The 25,324-nt window shown below is 43.1% G+C and overlaps 1 protein-coding gene across 8 annotated transcripts in view; it reads left to right on the top strand.

Annotated features, from left to right (window-relative positions):
* ERICH3 (glutamate rich 3) overlaps positions 1-25,324 on the top strand; it is a 74,517-nt gene that overhangs the window by 34,493 nt on the left and 14,700 nt on the right. For 6 of the 8 annotated variants that reach the window (XM_039483209.1, XM_039483211.1, XM_039483208.1 and 3 more), the window contains 4 exons: positions 3,519-3,817; positions 7,118-7,354; positions 17,233-17,718; positions 22,645-22,782. In XM_039483209.1, coding sequence (XP_039339143.1) covers positions 3,519-3,817; positions 7,118-7,354; positions 17,233-17,718; positions 22,645-22,782 — 1,160 coding nt within the window. The remainder of the gene's footprint in view (positions 1-3,518; positions 3,818-7,117; positions 7,355-17,232; positions 17,719-22,644; positions 22,783-25,324) is intronic. The other 2 variants (XM_039483215.1, XM_039483214.1) reach the window with 2 other exon arrangements.

The raw sequence follows: 25,324 nt of genomic DNA on the forward strand, positions 1-25,324 counted from the left end.
GTAACCCCCCTTCCTAGTTGACACTGAGGGTTTTTTGGGTTACAACCATGTTTTCTGTTTTCAATATGCCAGAGAGTTTTGAACTGAAGATGTATAGCTATATCAGAGCATTTGTCAGGGGGAAGTTGGAATATATGTTAGCATGGGAAGGGGCAAAAAGGGCCTTTTGTCAACCAGAGAGGCATAGAAGGTGGTTTGGCGTTGTTGGATAAGTATGTCAGCTGGATGTTTATGCTAAAAATGATAAGCAGTGATGTAGTTTAACGGTGCCATTGTTACTTATCTGTAGGTTCCAGAGTTAACAATCCATTCATCTCAGTGAGTCATTCCCATCTCTCAGACCTATTGTTGACTCAGGCAGATATCACTAAATCAGTTTACACTCAGTTGTATTCTTAAGGTTTTTCTAGGCCACCATGAAAGCTAGATACATAATTTAAAACAACAAGAACAAAATCTTAGATTCAGGAGCACAACTCTGCCTCAGCATTTGAAGTCCACAGTAATTTCCCTGGCTGCAGAGTAGCCAATATAGGACATTGCCCAGGATGCAGAAAACAAATATGCGCACAACAAAGCATTCTGTTTGTTCATGGCCAAAGACAATGCCATGATCAACAGCTGCAGCGTATGCCAAGAAGTTTAAGTTTTAATTAAAAAAAAAAATCTGCTGGATTTTCAAGGCAGTGTCACACAGTAGAACTGCTGCTGCCATGTATAATTTTTATTCTTTTCATAATATATTTTTAAAACAATAAGCAGTTGGATGCAGCGGGGAAAGCGGAGAGAGGGGAACTCCCATAGAGCCAAACTAACTTTTTAGATAAACACTAAATTCTGAGGAAAAATTCCATGTCTTTCCACGTCAAACTAACATTTAGATGATTTATGTAAATGTTCTGCTATAGTTGCTGTGACAAGGTTTTCTGAGGAGTGAAAAGCAGCAGAATTAGGATGGAGGTACTGTTTCAGTAAATATCCAAACTAGCTCAAATCTCAGCCTGTGTGCACGTGTGTGTGGCGAAGAAAGTGAATTACTTTTATCTAAAATGATATGAGCCTTGAGAAATGGTTCAGATTCTTTCATATTGGAAAAAACCCAATGATTAATAAAATTCTTCTTTCTTCCACCAGCCCACCCAAATCTAGCTATTGACCTAAAGATGCCCGTTTGTAGGTTCCTTTCCCAGCAGTTACAGCTGTATTTTCATGTCCCCAACAAATCACATCCCATAAAGTCCTGCTTTACCCTTGTACGTTTTGGAGGGGCAAAATGGTGAGCACAAATAATTTTGGGCGTGATTTTGTGTCCACAGATCCCAGGCTCAGTGAAGGTTCCCATTGATTTCCATGGGTTTTCGGTCAAGCCCTGAGTGACTTTGCCCCTGATTCCACAATAGGTTCTGCCTGGATGCTGGGGTTAATCTATGCAGAGCTTACTGTAGGCTTGAAGCCTTAGATAGCTGTGCACATGCACATAGGAACTCCAATAGCTCAATGACCTTTAGGAAACTATGGGCACTAATAACGGTGAGGACAGAATGCCTAACACAATTATTCACACCTACATTTTGTGCTCACAAAATTGGAAGTCAGTTTCTGAAATTCTAGCCTTGGAAGTCTCTAGGATGCCTCATGGCAGGTTCGAAGCAGCTGTAGAAAAGGTTAGCATGAGAGGTTGCTGTATGAAAGCTTTATGTCAGAAGAGCTGTTGGAGAGGTCATAGCGTTCTAGGAAGGGAATGAAAGGTATGGGAAGGGGTTCCTGGCTATGGGGAGAACTGCTGAGAGTAAGGGAGAGGGATCAGCCCCAGAAGAGTTGTCTTGAGGAAAGAAAAAGGAATAAGCAGAGGGGGGTTTTCATTCTTCACTAGGCCTTGGCACTGAGCCTCTGGGTAATGTCTACACTACAGACATTACAGTGGCACAGCTACAGCACTGTGCCCAGGGCCGGCTCCAGACCCCAGCGCACCAGGCGCGCGCTTGGGGCGGCATCCCACGGGAGGGCAGCAGGCGGCTCCGGTGGCGCTCCCGCAGACATGCCTGCGGAGGGGCCGCTGGTCCCACGGCTTCGGTGGAGCATCCGCAGTCATGCCTGCAGGAGCTCCACCGGAGCCGCGGGACCAGCGGACCCTCCGCAGCCACGTCTGCAGGAGGTGCACCGGAGCCGCGGGACCGGCGACCGCCAGAGCGCCCCCCGTGGCGTGCCGCCCTGCTTGGGGTGGCGCAAATCCTAGAGCTGCCCCTGACTGTGCCATTGTGGTGATGTAATGTAGGTACTTGCTACAGTGACAGACAGGTTTTTTTTCCATTGCTGTAGTTAATCCACCTGCTTGAGACGCGATAGCTAAGTTGACCGAAGAATTGCTTGCAGCGTCTGTACTGGGCCTTGGTCAGCTTAACTGCATCTCTCAGGGGTGTGAATTTTTTTCACACCCCTAAATGATGTAGCTAGTTTGATCTATGTTTTATGTGTAGATCAGGCCCCAGAATATCCCCTGGATCCATATTATGTTGTGCAAAATTTCCTGGGTTGTACCAGAGTTCTGAAGCAAACACCACCTGCTATGAACTAAGAAATCTTTCAATATGTGGGAGGCAGATGAGGAAGCAGGGTTGGTTGGTGGAGGTTAAAGCAGCATTAAGAATTGTTTTTAAAAAAAACTAGAGGGAGGGAGAAGAGGAATTGGGCTTGGTCTACACTTAAGTTATGTTGGCATAGCTGCAATGGTCAGGGGTGTTAAGGAGGGAAGCAAGTAGGGAGTGTACTGTCTCTCAGCAACATGGTCCCGGATCTCTGTTCAGCCCATTGCTAGTTGGCCAAAGTGCACCTATAAAGATGCAATTTGGGGCTTGTCTACACAGCAAGTAGCTGCACGGCAAGCCAGGGTGTGAATCTACAGCAACCAGGGGCGGCTCTAGACATTTCGCCGCCCCAAGCAGGGCGGCACGCCGCGGGAGGCACTCTGCCGGTCGCCGGTCCCGCGGCTCCGGTGGACCTCCTGCAGGCATGCCTGCGGAGGGTCCACTGATCCTGCAGCTCCACCGAGGCCGTGCGGGACCAGCGGACCCTCCGCAGGCACGCCTGCGGGAGGTCCACCGGAGCCGCCCGCTGCCCTCCCAGCGACCGGCAGAGCGCCCCCCCGCGGCATGGCGCCTCAAGCACGCGCTTGGCGTGCTGGGGTCTGGAGCCGCCCCTGACAGCAACATGACAGTAACATGCTGTGTGGACACTGCCGCAGTGCAGTGAAAGTCCTGGAGAGTAGCTCAGTGCAGTAGCAGTACTGATGCAGTACTGTACGGGAGAGCAGGCCCAGGATTTGCTCGAAAGGGTTTTTTAACCCTTTGGATTCAAAAGTGCTTTACAGAAGAGGGTAAACGTTATTGTCCCATATTTAGAGGTGGTGAACCTGAGGCATAGGACAATGTATTTAATTTTAGTTTTAACTCACTAGGCATGTGGCAGGTTATGGAAGGACAAATGTGTAGTTTCCAAGTTTCTCGTGTTGTTTTTGTTAGGTGTATCATTGCAATGGGCCTGGACAAAAAACCCTCTCCTCCAAAGAAGAAGATGAAGGAAGACTATGGAGAAAAGCAAGAGGATTCTGTGAAGGATGAAGAGAACAATGAGCCAAGTGAGGGCAGCGTTGAGCAAGAGGTGACCAAACACTCGACAGTTGAAATTTCATCAGCTCACGGAGAGGGTCAGGAGCCTGCAGAGGACAGCGTGGAAATTGGAGAGGAGGAAAGAGAAGAAGAAACACAAAAAGGACCTGAGGATGAGTCTGAAGATGACCAGGAAAATGCTAGTAAAGATGGTACAGTATCAAAAAGCCCTATTAAGGAACACAAATGGGGAGGCAGAATTGTCTAATGGAGAGGGCATAGCACTGCTAGTCAGGAGACCTGGGCTCTATTCCCAGCTCCCAGCCTATGTCTAGCTTGTCTGTTTGGACTGGATGATTTTATGGCAAGGACTGACTCTTGCAGTGTGTTTGTGCCTAGCACCAAGGGTCTTGATGCACTCCGTGTGGTTCTGGGCTACAGAAAGTAACAACAGCAAATATGATTTCAAAATCTTTCATAATCTAAGTTTAAGGTTTTGTTTACATTGTGACTTTAGCAACCAGTGTAAGTGCATTGATACAGACAGTTTACTATGGCAAAGTAGGAATTGCCCCACTCCAGATTACTCTGGTAATGAAGGACAGAGATTTAAGAAGTGTGTGTGTGTGTGTGAGAGAGAGAGAGAGAGAGAGAGAGTGGGGGCGGGGAGGGAGGCGAGAGAGAGAGAAAGCATAGGCAGTGCAGGTAACAATTCCTATAGTTAAGGTTGCAGGAGCCATGGGATATATAGGAGCTGAGTGGGAGAGAGGGACAGGAGATGTGGGGGGTTAGGAGGGAGACAGAAGACAGTGGAGATGCAACAGAGGGGGAGAGGAACCAGAGCTGGTGATGGGAGGGGAACAGAGAGGGATCTGGGTGGTATATAGACACAGAGGAGGAGGTGGGGGTAGCAGCTGAGGGGTGGGAGATGGTGGAGAGTAGGAGCAGAACAGGGGGTGGTGGTCAGGAGCTGAGGCTTGAGGTGGGTGCATACGAGCAGAATGGGGACATGGCAGGAGTGGAGGGGTTAGAGGGTTAATAAAAGGATGGGGACGGGGCAGGAGTGGAGGGTTTTGGGGGTGTATAGAAGGATGGGGCAGAAGTGGAGGGGCTATAGGAGGAGGGGGGACGGGGCAGGAGTGGAGAGGCTGGGGGTTATAGAAGGCTGGGGCAGGGGCAGGAGTGCTGGGATTGGGGTTTATAGAAGGAGGGGGCAGGTGCGGAGGGGTTGGGGTTTATAGAAGGATGGGGAGGAGGCAGAAGCAGTGGGGCTGGGGGTTTATAGAAGGATGGGGATGGGTGGAGGGGTTGGGGGTTTATAGAAGGATTGAGGGGCAGAAGCAGTGGGGCTGGGGGTTTATAGAAGGATGGAGGGGAAGAAGCAGAGGGGCTGGGGGTTTATAGAAGGATGGAGGGGTAGGAGTAGAGGGGCTGAGGGTTAATAGAAGGATGGTGAGGGTGTGGAGGGTTAGGGGTTATAGAAGGATGGGGAGGGTTGGGGATCTATAGAAGGATGGAGGGGGCAGAAGTGGAGGGGTTGGGGGTTATAGGATGGGGAGGGGGAGGGGTTGGAGTTATAGAAGGATTGAGGGGCAGGAGTGGCAGGGTTGGGGGTTTGTAGAAGGATGGAGGGGGCGTGGAGGAGTTGGGGTTTATAGAGGGATGGAGGGGGCAGGAGTGGAGGGGTTGGGGGTTTATAGAAGGATGGGGCAGGAGCGGAGGGGCTGGGGGTTAATAGAAGGATGGGGCAGGGTTTGTGGGTTCTAGAAGGATGGGGAGGGGGTGGAGGGGTTGGGGGCAGGAGTGGAGGATCTATCTGCAGTAGATTATAATTTTGAGTTGCATAGTTCATTCATTCTTTGCATTGGTGATCAGCATCTGACTTTCAGGGTCATTCTTGTTCTGCTTAGATTTATAGTATCTCCTTTCTAAGGTCAAATCTAACACAGAAGTTTATGTCTTGAATACAGTATATCCTCATTCTATCATTCCTACTGGGGCTATAGCACTAAAAGCTGCCTATGTGGAGTGAAATAAATCTGTTCACCTCTTGGTTAGAGTCTTTTCTTGGTTTTAAGCTGGCAGTTTTCTTGTACCATATAACCACCAATGCCTTTTCCATCTATTGTTTGGCTTGTGCATATCTATCTATCTGTCGATACAAAAAATGTTAGCATCTCCTGTTTATACATTTACTTATTTAAGAGAAGCCTTTTTCATAATATATTGTATTATTTCTCCATAAATATTTTCCCACTTTTTACTCCTGTCCTCACTTTCATGAGTTTTCTGCACCCACACAAAACTCTCTCATTCGGCACTAGGAATATGCTTTTGTGATTAGCCAGGCCTTTTTCCCTTCAGGGGATGGACACCTCTCTGACAATTACTGAGAAGGCTTGCCACCTCAGAGGCAGCTGGAATCTCAATTGATTTGAATGTAGAAAATAAATCTACTCATTTTCTTAATTCTCATTTTAGAGTAATTGTTTATTTGCCTAATTGGTTCCACATCAGATACTCTTCCTTTCTGTCTTTGACATTTTGTCACTTCAACAAGAAAAAGAGGTGAACAATTAAATTTGAAAGGTGAGAAATTATCGCCCCGAGGGACAGCTGGAGTGTGTCTGATGTGACAATTCTCTTTCATGATACAGTTTTGTTGTCTCTCTGCAGATTGTGCAGCAAATTAATGGTTGCAAAGTAAATATTTTATTGTGAAAGGGATTTACGTATGTTCTGGTTTGTGGGAATATAATTAGTCTGTTTCTGGGTGGAGCGGATAATATTTTCCGATACACACATGATTTCAATTTTGAATTACATACAAAGCCCTGATGTTATCAAATGTTCCTAATCAAATTCTCAGTAAGAGACTTTGGTTGAAATCCTGTTCCCACTGAAGTCAATATGGGAGTTTTGCCAATAGTGTCAATAGAGCTAAGAATTCACCCTATAACCAAATGAATATATTAGAAGAACCGTGCAATAATCAGAGTATTCATCTGCAGTGTCCTTTGGCTGAGTCTGAATAATTTAATTTATTTTGTAGGACACCCCTCTGTTAATTAGCCTTGTCAGTCCACCTTTCTCTTACTTCCCATTATAGAAAAAACTTGCTGCAAGAAAAATTAATTTAAGCAAGGGATAAAGCATCAAAAGGACAATATGTTCTGTGGGATCTCTTCACTTTATATGTTATTCCTGCATTTGTCTATCTGACCTATCTTTGCTGATTTTATTCTTTACACTTGAATGACACCTGCTAGATCATTGAGTAGCTTTGTTCCATTTCTGTTACTCTAGATTTAAAGAAAATGATTTGTTTTTTGAGGTAATGTACTTTTGCAATCCCTCCTGTGGCCTCATATATTCACTTGTTGCAAAAAGAAGTGAGGAAATGCAAAGAGAAAAGAGGGTTAATGGAGTTAACCTCTCTCTGGTTAATAAGAACTTTAAGTAGTTATGAATTCCATTTTCTGTCTCACGCTAGAGGTCTTCTTTTATTTCAGAGTATGATGAAGATTTTGAAGCCGACGAAGAGAAATCAGATGAGAAAGTTAATGAAGAAGGACAGGCCAATGATCAAATGAATGGAATGTCAAAGTCACCCTCAGATGATGAAAAAGATAATTTAGACCATGAAAAGGAGAGTAAAAGCTCATCACAGAAGGCGCTGCAGGCTTCTGACAGCGAGAAAGATGAAAGTGATGGATACTCAAACAGTGACTCAGAGGAAGATAAACAAGGTTAGTTGTTTTTTCTTACCTTGGTGCAGGATACTTGACCTGATCTGTGTTTTACATTTTATGTATGCCCTATTGTGTACAGCTAGCCTGCATTTATGTTGAGCTACACATTACACTGTCATGAAAGTGACACTTTAGGGCATCATCCATCACACAATTTCCTTGGCACAATCCTTGGCACAGAAAGCTATGGATCCAGTCTCCCCCGCCCGTTTGCCGGGCTGTCCACAGGTAGCCTGGCTCTGCAACAGCATGCTGTGGAGCTAACCAGAAGTGAAGAACACAGGCCGACTCTATTCCATTTTAGCTGCAATATTCCTGATTCTCAAGACCCTTCGTCCCTCCCCGCTCCATCCATTCAGTTAATCCAGCTCTGGTCTACAATAATATTACTGCACAGCCATGGACGAGGAGAAAGAAAGAAGGGCACGTTATTAGCCACGTCACAGCATTGTAACACTTTACACTGCCATAGTGCCTTTCATCTGAGAATCTCAAATGTTAATTATACCCAGCAATATTCCTCTGATGTATATAACAGGTAAGGGACATAGAAGAATCACTTCACACCCCATGTAGAAATACAGTCATCTCTGGAATGCAATGCAACAACTCATAGCAATGTTGCAGAACAGTTCAGGATCAGAAATGAAGATGTAGCTACTAGGGGAATTTAGGGAGGAATTTAGGCAAACTAAATACTTTGGGGGCAGAGCTTCAGCTTGTGTAAATGTTCATATCTCCATTGATTTCAGTGGACGTATGGCAATTTACATCAACTCGGGATCTGTTCTTTTAGCTGTAATTTGGCCAGTAGACCTTGGTCCAAGACCCCCACTCTTATGAGGTGTGTGTATGGTGACCAGCTGTCCTGATTTTATAGGGACAGTCCCAATTTTTGGGTCTTTTACTTATAAAGGTTCCTATTGCCCCCAACCCCATCCCGATTTTTCACACTTGCTGTCTGGTCACCCTAGGTGTGTGTAGTCTTTAACACATCAGGTGTTTTCCATCTGACCCTCCTTATATGTGAGCTATTTGCTCAAGTTAAATGTAAATATTACTTTCATGTTTGTATTTCTATGTGAAATAGGCAAAGATAAAGCAGCTCTTGGGGAAAAAATTGCAGCTTTCTATAGAAAGACTAAAAATCTTCAGACACTCAAACCAGGTTTGAAACATGTTTGCATATAAAAATCACCACAATGATCAGAAAGAATCTTAATTTTTCATTTCTCTAATGATTATCAGGAATAATTTATTTACTGATTCCTGGACAATCAGTACACTTTTAAAAATGATTTTCTGCTTATTAGTATCTTGCATAATCAGCTTTCTTGTGAACAAATTAGTTGCTTCTTGAGCTGTATCAATTTTGTTATGGTCAGGAGAGAGAGAGAGAGAGAGAGAATGTAAAGATAGCTAACATAACAGTGAGGGTCCTTGGTTCTTCCTAAATGAATATACTTCTTATTTGACTATTCAGTACTGCAACACTGATAACATAGTGTAGTTAAGGTGTAGTGAGGTGTTTCCATTAACTTTGTTTCATGCCACCATCTGAAATACAAGAGAACCTCAAAGATACAAACACCAGAGTTAGGGATTGGCCCCTCAACTTGACACCATGTGAAACCAGAAGTAACCAATTAGGCAGCAGCAGAGACAAAAAAAATGTAAATACTGTACTGTTCCTATATTGCATCTTAAAGGTAGGCACATCTGAACTGCCTGTCCCCACCCCACCCCTACCCCCACCCCCACCCAGAGGGGCAGCCACTCAGCAAGACGCTGAGACTGCCAGCCCAAGGCAGCGGGCCTTCCCCCCATCCTGGGAGGGGTGATACACTGTTCTCTCTCTCTCTCTCTCTCTCTCTCTCTCACACACTCACCCTCTCATGCTGGAGCTGAGTAGGGAGCTCAGCTGCTGCTGAAGCCTGGCCTGGAGTGTTAGCTCCTGGATCTGGAGCCTGAACTGCGCTTTGTTCAGCGTTATGAACATTTCAGAGTTACGCACGACCTCCATTCCCGAGATGTTTGTAACTCTGAGGTTCTACTGTATATTAATACTCACTGTCTGTGAGTTGTGCACATGGATAAGGGCATGGTATGGCCATTCAGAAATGCCTGACATTCTTTTATAATTGACAAAATGCTTTCAAAAGTATGTGCACTGTAATTCTCACATTCCATCCCTTAAACTATTTTAATTTGCTTTGCTTCAATTGCAGTTTTTAATTAAACTGGGTAAATTCTATCATTTAGTAGCAGACATTGTATTTCCTGGAAAGCTCCCAGCATCATGCAAATAAATAGACACTCTGAATTTTTCCCAAGATCAGTTTTCAAATCAGTTGCTTTTTAAATGTAGCTCCTTACTGATTTTGTGGGCTAGTAATTGATCTCTTCCTCATGCAACCCCAATGAGAAATTATTTTTGGCAGAATGATCACACTAATCAGATAGCTATGAGACTCTTTACTGAAGTGCAGTTAGTGGGTTTGCTTTTGTTCTTCGTGGATAGTACTCACATTGCATGAACCACAGCTCAGAGAGTCAATATTTCTTTCTCTGTGGTTAAAAAAATAAAGAGAAAAGGCTATTAGGATGCCATGAGAAACTTGAAGACTGGTCAAGAAAGATGCATGTTTAGCACCATCATAATGGAGCGGTTAGAAATATTTGTGAGAGCCTTATTTTCTGGCGGTTGGTGCTGTAAATGCTTTTCAAGCTCTAGCTCGCCTCTCTCCCTGTCGACATGGAAGTGCTTGTCAGTAAAATTTACGGTTACACTGGCATTTGTATACTGAGGGTGGAAAGTCTGAAAGAGTCCTGTAGTTTTTATTTAGCAGCAGTCAACAGAGGGCTGTAGCACTGCACTTGGTTACAGCTAGAGATGGACCCAAACTGGAACAATGAATCCAAAAGCTGTTGGATTTCCAGCGGGTCTGGATTTGAATTCTTTGATCTAAAGCCAAAAGGGTCTTTTGGTTCTGGCTGCAATGCACCCAAAGTCTCTGGAGAACGACTGGTCTCCTTAAAGAGATTTCTCCCATTCAAGATGGCAGAAATCACCAGAAATGAGTTTGTCTTATGAGATTTTCATCATTGTGGGCTAAAATCTCACAAAAACAGCTTGTGAGATTTCACCACCATTGAACCCAAACTCAGTGTGCTTTCAAACATTTCTTTCTACTTAGAACTAAAAGTCTGCCACAGGAAAGATTTATCTTCTCCTAACATCCGTTTACTTTATTGGCATCATAATCCTTAGCCATTTTTATCTACCTCCAGTGTGCTGAGCACAGGGTTTTGTTCTTAGAGAGCCAGCTAGCAATAGCTCATTCAAGCAGGGCTCTTTTGCTATTGAAGTGAAAAGCTGTGTTTATTGAAAGTGAATGCTGAAAAAGAGGCAGCTTTTCAATGGACAAGATTCTGGTTCAACAATACAAAACAGGAGATGACATTGTGGCAGTGGAATTCAAGCCATCAGTAAATCCTTTCCATTGCACATGATTAACTATCTAGTTATTCATTCTTTGGCTAGGCTTAGTTTTGCCTAGATGACACATGCTCCTTGAGGGCAAGAAGTTACAAAATATGTTACAAAACTGTGAAAAGTATGGAAAATTTGAACTGCTGGCTAACAAGCTGATGCATTTGATAAATATCCATGCTGGGTGACACAAGTGTAAGATACAGTAGTGTGAGACTGGTAAGAAAAGAAGAATCTAGCTTAGGAATAGTGGATGAGATTTGTTTTTAATCATCGGAAAAGAACGACAGCTTTTCTTATTGTGTTTTTGTTAACCATCCCAGGCACTGACTCACCTGTTGAGAGTGTATTGTGATTGTCAGCAATGAATGATGGGCAAGAAAGCAGACTGTCAACAGACAATTCACTAGGATACTGCTTGTGATCAGTGTAGATGACCATTGCTAAAAATGATTGGCATGAGAGCTGTGAAATGAAAACCAAAAAAATCCACATTCATTTAAAAATATGTTTAAAAAAGAGGCTTTATAAGCTAATGGAAGAAAATCCACTCTTTTGTAGTTAGATATAAGACATACTGAGTCAAATTCTGCTCTCAATTATATCCATACAATTCTATTCGAGGTCTCAGTGAGAATTTTTTTTTTTTAATATATATTTGCCATCTTGGCAATCATGGACTCATATAAAGCAGAGAAGAAAAGGATCTATTTTATATCCTATTCCTCTCAAATATTAATGCAGGATTTGTTTCCTACAGCACTATAGCAATGCTCTTGTTTTTAGGGATTGAATGCAGTACCTTTTGATCTAAAAGCACGGGCATCTACTTCTTTAGTTAAGGGGCTGTCATAAACAGATAGTTAAGGGTTAATTCCTCTTTTACCTTTAACGGATTAGGAAGCTCCCATAACCTAGCTGAAACCTGACCAGAAGGACCAATAAGGGGACAATATACATTAAAATCTGGGAGTGGGGAAAAGTCTTTTGTGTGTGCTGTGTGTGTGCTTTTGCTGGAGACAGAAAAAGAAGGAGCCATAGGGTAGTGAGTATTTAGAGAAGGAATGTATTAGATTACTTTTATTTTCTTGTTTGTGAGTTCTTTTGCAAATAAGAGGGAGGATAAATTTGGGTTCTTTCTGGGCAAAACTTTAAAGTTTTGCCCAGAGGGAAACCCTCTGTGTTTGGATTCTGATTATCTTTCATTCTAATTTTACAGAGGTACTCCTTTTACCTTTTTTCTTTAATTAAAATTCTTCTTTTAAGAACCTGATTGATTTTTCATTGTTTTAAGATCCAAGGGTTTGGCTCTGTGTTCACCAGGCCTAAGTGGTGAGGGGATATTCTCAAGCCTTCCCGGGGAAAGGGGTGTAGGGGCTTGGGGAGGATTATTCTCAAGCCTGCCCAAGAAAGGGGGGTTAGGGACTTGGGAGATATTTGGGGGAAGGCAGAGTTCCAAGTGGCTCTCCCTAAATATTTGGTTAACACTTGGTGGTGGCAGCGGAATGTTAACCTAAGCTGGTAAAAAGAAGCTTAGGGGGTATTTCATGTGGGTCCCCACATCTGTACCCTAAAGTTCAGAGTGGGGAGGGAACCTTGATAGGGGCCAAGTCAGTTAATTTGGGAACAGTAGTAGACTCCTAAGCCCCTTTATGTAGTCCCACCACTATAGGAGGACAGAGATCCACAATGGGTTAATGCAGGGTACAATTAGAGATGGGCAGGGAATGGTTTCCCCTTCCTGTGAAAATGTTTCAGATTTCAAACATTTGCCTGTTCCGCACTGGGACAAAAATCAGAGTGAATGAAAGAGAGAGCGAGAGACCAGAATAGTCAATAGCGTGCGGTTTAGGGCACCTTCTGAGTCAGGCAGAGCAGGCACTTGAACCTGTTTTTCTCCCAGAAGGCCTGGATTAACCAGCATGCACTAAGTGTGCTCGCACTGGGCCTCCAGTCACCGGGGAGCCCCCTCCCTGACTAGGTATGGGCTGGCCACCCTTCCATTATGATGGAGGGACAGCTGGGCCAAATTGAGTGGTGTAGGGGGGACACACACAGAGGTTTTGACCCACCTGCATGCTGTAGTGTGAGTCAGTGGGCTGGAGCAAGCAGCTAGGCCAGCCCTGAGGGGGCCTGAGCTGCTGTAGGATGTGTGCAGGGCAGGCTCGCTCTCTTACCCCCACCCCTTGAACTCCGTACCCGTCTCCTTGGGGCAGGATCCAACCCCCCTGTGGCACCCACCGCTTGGAGGCAGCACCCAAATCCCCCCCTCCCTCTGGACTTCTCACCCCCTAGGGGCAGGATATCTAGGATCACTTCATGCCACCAGAGTGCTGGAAAGGGGATTGGAAATCCCCCCAAAATGGCAGGTGTAGAGATTTCACCATCTCCCAGTGTAGGTGGCATGGACAGAGCACTGTAGCATTCCAGAAATCCCTCTCGGGCTTTCAGCTGCCTTTGTTCTCCTGTACTCTCAAGACCTGAGAATCAGGGCCCATGACTAGAACAAGTGCTATTCTCTACTCTTACATTAGAATTTTTTCAGGGTAGGGGAACATGTCTCTCTGTATGGGCTAAATTCTGTCATACTGGTGACGTGGGTGGAAGCCAAGTTTTCTTGCAGGGAGCTTCTCCCTCATTCTCTTTGTGCATTAATCATAGAATATCAGGGTTGGAAGGAACCTCAGGAGGTCATCTAGTCCAACCCTCTGCTCAAAGCAGGACCAATCCCCAACAATTTTTTTGCCCCAGATCTTTAAATGGCCTCTTCAAGGATTGAACTCACAACCCTGCGCCAGCAACACTGGGCTATCTGTGCAGAGTGCTGGGCTGTGCTACTACCTCCTGGACTACTGCTGGGGGATGATGGGATGATGCTGACAGCAGACAGTGGACAGGCAGTTTGGGCAGTGGTTTTGTGGCAGTGGTGTGGCAGCCCCACCTGCGCCATCGGGCCAGCCCATCGGGAGCGAGACAGACATGCAGACATTTGCATTGAGCATCCTAGCCCCCCCCCCTCCCAGTGGCTGTGGTTTGCTGTTCCCAGCCAATGGGAGCTGCAGGTTGCTCACCACTGCTTTGGGGCCTCCCCAACACCCCTTGCAGACTGCAGGAGTGGGTGATGGGGTCGGGGCGGGGGCACCCAGAAAGCTCTTTCAAAACGGCACTAAGTGCTGAGTTCACTCTGCTAATGCCCCACCTTGAAACATTCGGCATGTTTGTGTGTCCATTATTAATAACCACTGTCATCACTAATTAAACTTGGTACTGCTAGCCCATCTCCAATGCTCAAACCACTGGGCTATCCTGTGCAGAGTGCTGGTACCGATACTCCTGGAGCACTGAAGATGTGGGGCTGGTATGATGTCAAGCACCTGACAGCTCCAGTGGGGCATAGCTTTTAGGCCAGGAGTGGAGAGGGGTGTGTGTGGGAGAGGTAAGGAAGGAGAAACGTAATTTTTTGAGCAGTAACGTGAGTTCTTCAGCTACATTATCTTTCAGCCACATGGTCACCTCCCACCCCGCATCTTCCTCTTGTGTTTAAAAATCCTGTTAACTCCTGAACAGGCGGGGCATTGCAACTGAGGGGGAGCTATCATGCCTCAGCGTTTCTACTTTCACCCTCTGGCTTGGCATATGTAGTCCGAACTATCATGGTTAAAATGTTGACACTATTGCTCAAACGGCTCCTAGAATCACACGGCACAGCATACTGTTCACTGACCCCAGAAATGGGGATATTTTGTGGGGCATGCTATTGGAGAACTCATAGTTCTGGTAAGTGGTTTACTTCCTCTTTGCTTCTAGATAAATGTGGAACATAACAGGGATGTGGGTCTTGTTCTGGAAACAATTGCTAGTGTTCTTAAACCAGTAGCCTATAGTAATTTGCTGAATTCATATTTAGGCACATAAATAAGTGACCTACTTTTCACAGGTGCTGAACACCTATAGATCCCCTTAATTTCAGTGGGTGCTCAGAGCCTTTGAAATCAGGCCACTGATTTAGGTCTCCAAATATGGAGTTAGGTGCCCAACTTTGAAAAGGTTATCCTAAAAGGTCTTGAAAAGCTCCATGTGCAGGGGAAAGAAGCCTGTCAAATGAAGTCTTGTAGGTTTTCTCTAAGTGAATTTTTGCTATTTTGTTAATTTGAATGCAGACTTTGTATGACTAAGGTATGTGTTCAGGTACCGGGTGCTTGTTACATGGAATGGACTTTGGCCTAAACTAGTACCGTGACTCACTGGTCATTTTCAGGACAAGTTTCCTTTTTGGTAAAATCCTAATGGCAAAACTCTTGTTACCATAACAAAACCACCGAGATATGCAAATTATGCAGCTGACTAGTTTACATAACCAAATTATTTTATTTTATTTTATTATCATCTTCCTTTCCCCTCCATCCTAACTACTGTGTGCAAAATTCATTTATGTCTTGAATTTATCTATGTCATGGTCCTGCAAACCCTTAGTCTCATTTTGTTCTCAGTGGGACTTCTCACTTGTTTAAATTTACACACGAGTGACTGCTAGCAGGATCAAGACCTTAGACTGCAAGCTATTTGGGGGCAGGGACTGTATATTTGTAATCTGCCCAACTCCTGTTGGGACCCCTGGGTGCTACTGTATTATGAGTAATGTCTGATGATAATAATGGGACAAAGAATAATACAGGGGGATCAAATCTTATCTGATTTCATCTTATCTCTGCATTTATATTGCACTCATCACCATAGCGTCTGAATTCAACAGGATTGCATAGGTATATCTGAAGGCAGAATTTCACCCTGTGTGTAGAGATTTAAAAACATATCCCGATAACTGAGTAGCCTAAGTCCTTATTTTTGCATGTAATGTTATGGGTTAGGCACAAATAAAGAGCAAGGAAGAAAGACTTTGGCACTCAAATCCTTATGGCCCATAAGCCGATGAATACATTGTAAAGAATCATTGGCCAGTGCTCCTGGAAAGAAACATACACTGCTTATCTGAGTGTATGAGAGATTTTTTTCTCAACTGGCCTGTTTATGTTCTTGTTAGTGTCTTTAATAATTTTATAATGTTGTTAGGGAGCTGGGTGGCCATGGGGATTCAGAACTTTTTACCTCTAGGTTGCAGGTTCAGATCCAGTGCAGACAGGTAGCAACTGGAAGTCACTACCATGGGATTGGTGTTCCGTAGTCTGTGTGTGAAATGTCTCTCAGTCAAGGTACAAGCAGGCAGATTCCACATCACAGCTGATACTAATTGTCAGTGTTGCTGTCAATCTCAGTGAAGATGACAAAGCTTGAATGGGCAGGTGATGTGAGCTAATACAGTGATGGCCTGTCTAGAACAGAGTTGAGGCACCCTGGAATTGCTCTGTGGGGATGTTTGCACTGTCCTGCATCTCCTGCATCTCCTCTGTGATAAATAGAAGACTTTAGCCTCCCAGTCTGATAATCTGTCACCCTTAACAAGCATTATATTAATTTAGGACCACATTCCCCACACAAATATACCCTCACAATTCTACTGAAGTTCATGGGAGTTGTATATGCATATCTGAAAGAAATGTTTAGCTCCTGTAAAAATATTGTATTTCAGTTAAAACAAAACAAACAAACAAAAACAAAAAAACCCTTCAGAATATTCATAACAATGCATTTGGAAAGAATAATTAAAGATGTGAGCACAGTTGCCAACTTTCACGTGGTAAATAAGCACCCCGACTTTCACAATAAGACACAGATCAAGCTAATCCTATTTCAAAACAAGGCCAAAACAAGCCAATCCCTAAGAACCCCAATGCTTTATGTGACTAGCCAACTCACAAGCCAATTAAGCCAAAAACAAGCCCAATTTCTGCATTTTTTTTTCCGTGAGTTTGGCGTGTCTGGATGTGAGGGGTGCTGGAAAACCAGAACTACATTGTAAATACAAGGATTAATACTGCATGGTGTTGGTTCCTGTGTGGTTCACAAGAGATTTCTAATAGATCCACCGAGATGTTATGAATGTGCCGAAGAACTCTGACTTGAAACTTCTTGTCGAATACAGCAGGAGTTTTTTGTCACCCCTTTCCAACTGTTTCAGAGGTGGTCTTGGAAGCAGATCTCATGTACCACTGGTAGAGATTTCCTGTGGTATGTTTACATTATCCAAAATAAAATATTTTAAGTGGCTTTGATTAACTGCTTGTTGTTAGTTTCAGGTAATGGGCCTATCTATACCATTATAAGGCATTTTGTGCCAGATCCTCAGCTGGTCTAAAGTCGAACAATGGCACTTTACCCCTGATGAGGACCTGGCTCTTCGGGCACAGCTAAATGAACTGGTGCACAGTGAGGACAGATGCTTTATAGAAAAATATTAAAATGAAATTATGTTTACTGTTTGTAGATAGGAACTCTGCATCCTCTCTCTCATCCAGCAGTACTCTGTATAGCAGTGAAGACGACTCTGAAGCTGAAAAGATGAAAGACCATGTTAAGGGCAATGAAAAGGAAGACATTGACAGGACAGCGACACGTGAGAAGTATGGAAATGAGACTTGGGAAAGCAAACCTGAGGAAAATCAGGAAATGGATGCAGTGGAGGAGGAAGAAATGGATGAAGCAGAAGAGACAAAAGCAGAGGCTGTGATGAGGGAAGAAGTTGAGGTTCTTCATGGACATATGATGGAAATACATCATCAAGGCACAGATGAACTCAATGGGGAACTCAGACCTGTAGGGTCAATAGAAAATAATGCAAGGGAAGAGGGGGAGAAGGATGGAAGCAACACGAGGGAAGATGGGAAGGAGGTTGTTCTAGTGCATTTGGAAGGCAGCACTGTGGAAGCAGAGGCTACAAACAAGGATCCTCCTGAGGTTGATGAAGGAGGTGGTAAGTATAGTCTCTTGGTGGAGATGTGATGTGTCATTGCATGTAAGTGTTGTGTCATTTGCTCTTACCATTAGTGATGGAGATGGCATTTTGATATAGCATAAGAAATTCAGTTTTTGGACTATTCTTAGTGTACAATGTAAAACTGTTAGAATGTCATTTTGCTGCGTGTGCCAAATAACCACCAGTGATGTGTTGTAAGTTCGTTGTTTGTTTGATTTTATGGGTTTTCCAATGTAAGGTTTGGCTATTCTTTTTTCATCTCTATCACTCGTTGGGGCAGTATGTGATAATAGATTTATATATATTTTTTCCCATGGACCACAATACCCTTAGGTTTGACATCTCATGTAATTTTATAAAGCTTAGTGCCCGTTTAGATCTCAAGCATAGGAAGTCCTGGAGAATTCATATGCCAGCTCAGATGAACTGGTTTGTCATTCTTATAATTCCAGTTTCCATAAGGACTCCTAAAAATCTCTTGTAAATCATGGTGCAGTGCATAGGCAACCAGATTGGGAGTCAACAGACATGGTTTCTGTCTCCGGCTCTGTCACTGACACACTGGCTCACCAGGAGCAAATCACTTAACCTCCCCGTGCCTCAATTTGGCAGTTTGTAAAATGGGGATATTTGTGCTCCAATCTCACAGCTATTGAGGGATGTTTTGGGGGCTGGGCAAGGAGTATAGCTATACCCACATGAGTAAGGCTGTGCAGGATTGCGTACTTGGGTGGGAAGAATATAAGTACTTGGTGTGGAATTTCATCTGGATAGCGGGAAGACTATCCTGATAATACTGGGAATGTCAATGTAAAGTAATGAAGTGGCCTTAGTGATGCAGATGTGAAGAAAGGGAGTCATAAGCCACGCTAGACAATATTTCTGACTGTATTTCTATGGATGTCGATTTTGCAGTGGATTATGTAATGCTCTCATTTAGTTTTAATAGATGTTTGTGGTTTGTTTCTATTGCTTTCTGCTCGAGTGCTGCATGTATCAAATAGCACCATGTGTGCAAAGCAAACACTGTTGAATGCTATGCTGTATTATTTGCAAGTCTCTTGGTGTTGGATTGCTTTGGATTGCACTGTGCTTTGGTTTTGCTATGTTATGCATTCAGAATTGAAGAAGAGGGAATAATTTATTATTCAGGGATTATATTGAATTATTTATAGGTGTGTGTTTCTTGAAATGTTCCTTTCACTTGCATAAGGCATCTCAGCTTAAGCAACTTCACCATTAGACTGTTAGATAAGTAGTAAGTGTGGTTGAAGATTGCTAATGATTTCAATCATACAAGTAGGATGAAGTGCTGTAATTTAAAAAAAAAAAAGGGGAAGAAAGGGATAATATGTACTGAGCTAATGACCTGCCACGGTTTTGGCATAAAATAAGACCATTGTTCTTATTTGATCAAATTCTTGGGTGCTGACATTTAACAGTCATTTTATACTGTAGTTATAGATTTGAATGATCATCGCATTTGGGATGACTTTTCTCTCTTTAAAAGGCCCTATTTCAGTTGTCAGGATGAGTAAGTGACAGACGGGATAAGCGTAGTCCAGATAAAAGAACGTATACTTCTCCATCAAATCTTACAGCATCTTTACTGCCTGGAGAACGTCTAAGACTCAGGGGCAGACTACGGAAAATGAGGACAAAACAAGGGCTATGTGGACAAAAATAATCACTTAATCATAGAAGTTAGAGATACAAAAGACCTAGTTGATCCCATCCAATCCAGCTCCTGGCCGGTACAGTATTGTCATGGTGATTTTGGGAGAAAATAAAGAATTTGTCAAGGAATGACATGTGAGTAATGAAAAAATAAGGGCAAGGACCTCTTTGGGGCATGGGTCACTTGCTGGAGGATTCTCTGCAGCTTGAGGTCTTCAAACCACAATTTGAAGACTTCAATAACTCAGACATAGGTTAGGGGTTTGTTATAGAAGTGGATGGGTAAGATTCTGTGGCCTGCTTTGTGCAGGAGGTCAGACTAGATGATCATAATGGTCCCTTCTGACCTTAAAGTCTACGAAAGGAAATTAACATTGTGAAAAAAAGGATTTGATGGGTAGCACATGCCACCTTGAGAATCAAACTTTCTTTAGGGCCTGATCCTACATTCACCCCCTGCTCACTAATCTAGGAAATCTTGGGCCAGTCCTGAAAATTTCTGATTGGCTTCCACTTCCAGAGAGAGCCAATGAGAGGTGAGCAGTTCAGCATCTTAAAGCAGTTGCAAAATTAGGCTCTTAGCTCTATTCTGCACCTGGGCTCCTTTATTTCCTTGTTAAACTTTCTGTTGCCACTGCCCTTCCTCCTATATCAGGTGTTTCTGCCCTGTTGGCTGGTAGCAGATCCAGTTATTGACTATGCTTCTGCTAACCAGTCTGGTTTTAGATGTTGCGGAAATATTAACCAGAGATGAATTTACATGTAAAAGGAGACCATAAGTGGAAAAGCTTGTGTGGGCTTATTCAGTTGCCAGCTGAGGCTGGGGAAGGCACCATAAACGTGGGAATTAGGATTTTAAATACCTGCTGTGTATTCTCTGATCTTGTTGTGGACTTTGTGACAAGAAGGAGATGTCACTCATTCCAAGAGACAGAATTACTGTGCGCTGTATTTGTCATCCTGCCTGGGGCTCTGTGTTTTGACTGACTGTCAATACTCCCTCTTGTCATATATGTAAACTGGGAAGAATGGGAACTGCCAGCTAATCAAATGGCAGGACTATAAGCAGGTCAAAGTAATAAGGTACGGACCATATCTAAGAAAGCTTATGGGGCTTCAGTGGGCCTGAAGAAAATGCCGTCTATGCTTCTTTATTCTGATGCAGCAAAGGAATCTCCTGGGGGTGAAGGTTTCTCCTCTTGTTTGCAGAGTTTAATCATCATTGTTATTTACTATTGATATTGCAATAGCGCCCAGAGACCCTAGTCAGGACCCTGCCCTGAAATGCTGAAGGGGGTCTGTATAGTGTCCAAATAACTCCAGGGAAGTGCAGTGGCTTCATGCTGGGGCTAGTACATTATTTAACCAGAACAAGAGTGGGTGGAGGTAAGGCCTGAGGAGAGAGAACAGAGAAGATGGGGAGAAGAAGCGTAGCAGGAAGGCTGAGGTGTGGGGAAGAGATGAGAAAAAAACAAGGAGGAGGAAGAAAAAATAATCATCTAATCACAGATTCAGAGCCAGGAAGGACCTAGTAGGTGCCATCTGGTCCACCTCCCTGCCTGCATGGATTGTCCTCTGCAGTATGGTTTGTTCAGGCTCCATTTAAAAGCCTTAAGTGAAGATGTCTCTCATCTCCCTTGGGAGGCTGTTGTGCAGCCTGAAACCGATCATGCTTGGAAAGCTTTCCCTGCCATTCAGACTAAATTTGTCTTTCCTTGATTTTGTCCTATTGCTCCTGGGAGCTAAGGATGCAGGGAACTGGAGGAGAAGGAGCGGAGGAAACAGTGTGGGGGAAGGAAAGGAAGGAAGACACTGAGAAGGCTGTGGTGAGGAGGAGAAGCAGGAGATGTTGTAGATAAATGGCAGATAAAGGAAAAACAAAAGGAAAATATAAAGGAAACAAAGTAGAATGGCAAGATATGGGTTGAGAATGGGGGAAACGAAGAATATAAGAATGGGGGGGAGGAGGAGTTTGACTAGCGACCATCTTGTCCCTAATCTCCCCTGAAAAGCCATTTGGACATAAATGTGTCACCTTTAGTTCTTCCAATAGAGTCCCTCATTGCCATGAGTAATTCTGAAATACCAGGCAGCTTAAGGCCCATTATATACACAGCTAGAAGGTTAAACAATGTTGGTGTTTATTCTCCAGTCTCAAAAGCATTAATAGCTGTTATTTTCCATGCATAGCTAGGAGGAACCTCTCCCTTCCATACACTCCCTCCGCCCAATGGTTTTATTTTTCTCACGGAGCATTTTCTTTGCATTTGCCATAACTCAGTAGCATTATCTGAAAGCAGGAAAGTTCGCTGTGTTGGTTTGGAAATGGGGGTAGATTGACAGAAATGCAGTGTTGGTAATACATCTCCCTTAATAAAAATTAAATGCAATATAACCATGTTATATAACTCTTGAAATTGAAGCTATAATTGTAGCAACCTGCGTGGTATTTGGAGGGAAAAGCCCAGTTTGGGAGTTCGGAAGAGGCACTAGGAAGTTAATTGTATACACGGCTAGAACCAATGCTAGCTGCCATTACAGCATCTCTGTAAATAGTTCTTTTAACAAAGAACCAGTGTAGTTTTACAAGTATATTATCCTCTAATTTTATTCCTTAGCACGTGGTACATGCAACGCTAATGGAAGGGATAGCACAACCTTAACTGTAATGCTACAAATGTAACACGTAGATTTTGACTATGAAACAAAATCTTAAACATCATAGATGTTGCTTTTAGGAGAAGCAAATATTTCTCTGCTTATATATAGAGATTTACATTCATGTATGACCATGCATTAAGATAAGACAATGTCTTCAGCCAATTTAAAGAATCATCAGAACTGTATATGGAAACTTTAGTATGTAAAAATATGGTGTAATTTTTTTTTTAAAGTCAGCACAGGACAATAAAAGGTTTCTGTTCATCAAACAATTTTGTTGCTTGTGCATGAAATGCATCTTAACCAAGGTAGTTTTGTGTCTTTGTGATGATTTTGTGGCTGATTTCTGCATGTATGTTTGTAGATCCTCCTGCATGAATTTTTATAATGGGTTGCCATTTGATTTTAATATACTTCAAAGCATTATTACAGGTGAAGGCTTACTGGATTTTAATTAACCCTGCACTGATAATATGGCTCTCGTTAAGCCAATTTCAGACAACTGAATGATTCCCTTTTCCCTTAAGCTTTCGATTATTTTTCTTCCTTGCTCCTTGTTTAATAATTTTGTGATATTTTTTGAAGATTGCAAATCAGTCCAAGAGAAAATAGCAGAGGCAATTGAAAATGGCCATCATTTGAGTTCTGAACCTGAGCCCAGTGATTCCAGTACAGATGAAGAAGAGGAGAACTTAACAAGTACAGCTCATGATATAAAAGAAGGTGAGGTCAACTAATATGATCAGGTGCATGGATTAAATTTCACTCTGCATTGAAAAGCCATTTATAGAACAGTTAGTTCCCTCTTTCACCTTCCTTTTCATACTGGCATCTCTGGCTTCTGTTTTCCTTTTCTTTCCTCCCCTGAATAAAATTGTTGCACTGATTGATTAGCCTCTAAAGCTGTAAAGCTTGTAAAATTGATACCATTTAGGAGCTGACAGTGATTCTGGATAAAGAGTTGAGGCCATGAAAATGTGATAGCTAGTGGAGACTGCTTCAAAAAATAGGAATCTGGTAAGTTTCACTTTGCTTCCAGCCTGTCAACCCGTATGTTAATATGAGGCCTATGGGAAAATGCAGATTTAAGACAGGATGCTTCTATTTCTATGAATGGAAAAGGTATCACCGTTCACTGGAATGATTGTCAATATGAATGAAAGTGCCAATGATCTGAGTCCCAGCCTAGAGTTCAACAGACTATATTGTGCCCCCAACTCACCTTCCTAGAGCTTGGCATTATTGACAGTAACACAACAAAACCTCAATTGGAGCTTGGCTTTTCCAAGAATTTCCATCCAGGATTTTCTCTGGGCTCACCAGTTCCTGCCTGGAATCTTAATCCAGGAATTTAACATCAGAACCAAGGATTGCTGAACAGAAGAGCCCAGCATTTTTATTCTGGGTTTTAGAGTCGGCCAAGTTATGTTCGCAACAAACCCTAATGAATGTAAGTGTTAAGGTTCTTCTTCAAAATAGAAGTGAGGTTCAGAGACACATAATGGAAAAAAGAATAAAGCCATAAATTGTTTGACTTTAATTTCCCTGATTGTACCTGATTATCACAGAATATATCACGGTTGCCTCTCAAATGCCTGGAATATTCTGTCCCCAAAGACAGAAAGAGTTCACTGGTAGAGTAGTGATGCTGCAGTATCCTCTGGAATAGCAGAGTGCTTTGCATCGGATGAATGTTTGGACTGAGCGTTTGGAACCCACCATTTCTGGTGGATTCAATTTTCTTTTTCATTCACTAGGGCCAAATTTTTCAAAAATGACGGGTAATTTTGGGTTCCAAGTTTCAGACAACTTAAAGGGAGCTTGATTTTCAGGTGGCTTAGATTGGGCACCCAGAGATTGAGATACCCAAAGGCACTAATGACTATTTGAAACCTTGGCCTAGATGTTTCTCTAGCTTTATTACACAAGACATTGCTTTTAGGCATTAGCAAAATGCGGCTGATTTGTGAGTAAAGCACATAGGCATAGACAACTTACTGTAAATGTGAAAAATAACCATACACATTTGGCTACTCAAATAAATGTAGACAATGTTTCTGTTCTTTGTGATAGTACCTTTCTTTACTCCTGTTCTCCTCCTTCATGAATTACAGAAGCTTTCAGATTCCAAAATTTGTCAGGTTTGATTGTGTTGTTCTGTGAACTTTAAATATAATGGCACAGATGGATGCCATCGGCACGTCAGCTCCCAGAATTTTTGCTGCAGACTGTTAAATTACACAGGCGTATGGGTCAAAAATCACTATCTTTTTGTGGATTCTATGATGTTTTTTTAAATTAACCTATAAATATAAGGCCCAGTTATTAAAAATAATTACTAATGAACAGTGGGTGTCTGGCAAAATTGCCATGGAGCTTGTTTTCTTACAAACTTCAGCCAGAATATCTCCAATTAAAGAACAAAAACTGTTTGTAACACATCAGTCTGTTGAAAGAGCATATGTTCCTACCTGGATTTTGTCCATTTCCTAACTCAATATAATATTAGTTGCTGGTTAGTTGTGTTGCCACCGGGAACAAAGGTGGTTTCAAAGAGCTGCATTGCTGCATTCAGACACTCCAGTTGTGCTTTGCAGCCTCAGCCAGGAAATAAAATATTCTCTGGGCCTGACTCTGTTCTCACAGCACAGAGAACGCCTTTGAGGTCAATGGAGTGACACTGATGTAGACCAGCATGAGCTCAGAATCAGACCCTCAGGGTTTCATCACAGTTGTACAAAGGAGCCGTGTTTCAATATGAGATAATTGCTGTCAAACAGGTGAGCAGACTGGAACAGGATCAGAACTAGAGACACTTTCTAGACCTGACTTTGCGTACAGTGCATGTCACAGCTCGTTCTGTGGCTAGTGCTAAGGTGCTAGCTGAAGTGTGTATGGGTGTGCATAGATGTGTGTGTGTTGCAGGTGGCGAAGCGTATATGTGCATGTTGCAGGTGGCAGAGCTCTGCCCTTCCCTAGCCTGCTCTGCCCAGCTGTGTAATGCCAGTTGGTCTTTTGAATGAGATACATTCAGAATGAAAGCAGCAAAGAGTCCTGTGGCACCTTATAGACTAACAGACGTTTTGCAGCATGAGCTTTCGTGGGTGAATACCCACTTCTTCGGATGCAAGCCGAATGAATGAAAGCTATTCTTTGGAGAGGGACCCCCTCTCATGGAACACCCAGCTGACTGACTGTTTTTAAATGCTATTTTAAATAAATACATACAGTTTATTTTTTCTGCATTGAAAATCAAATATTAGTA

This window comes from Mauremys reevesii, linkage group 8, assembly GCF_016161935.1.
Source record: "Mauremys reevesii isolate NIE-2019 linkage group 8, ASM1616193v1, whole genome shotgun sequence".
In the NCBI taxonomy this organism is placed as follows: Eukaryota; Metazoa; Chordata; order Testudines; family Geoemydidae; genus Mauremys; species Mauremys reevesii.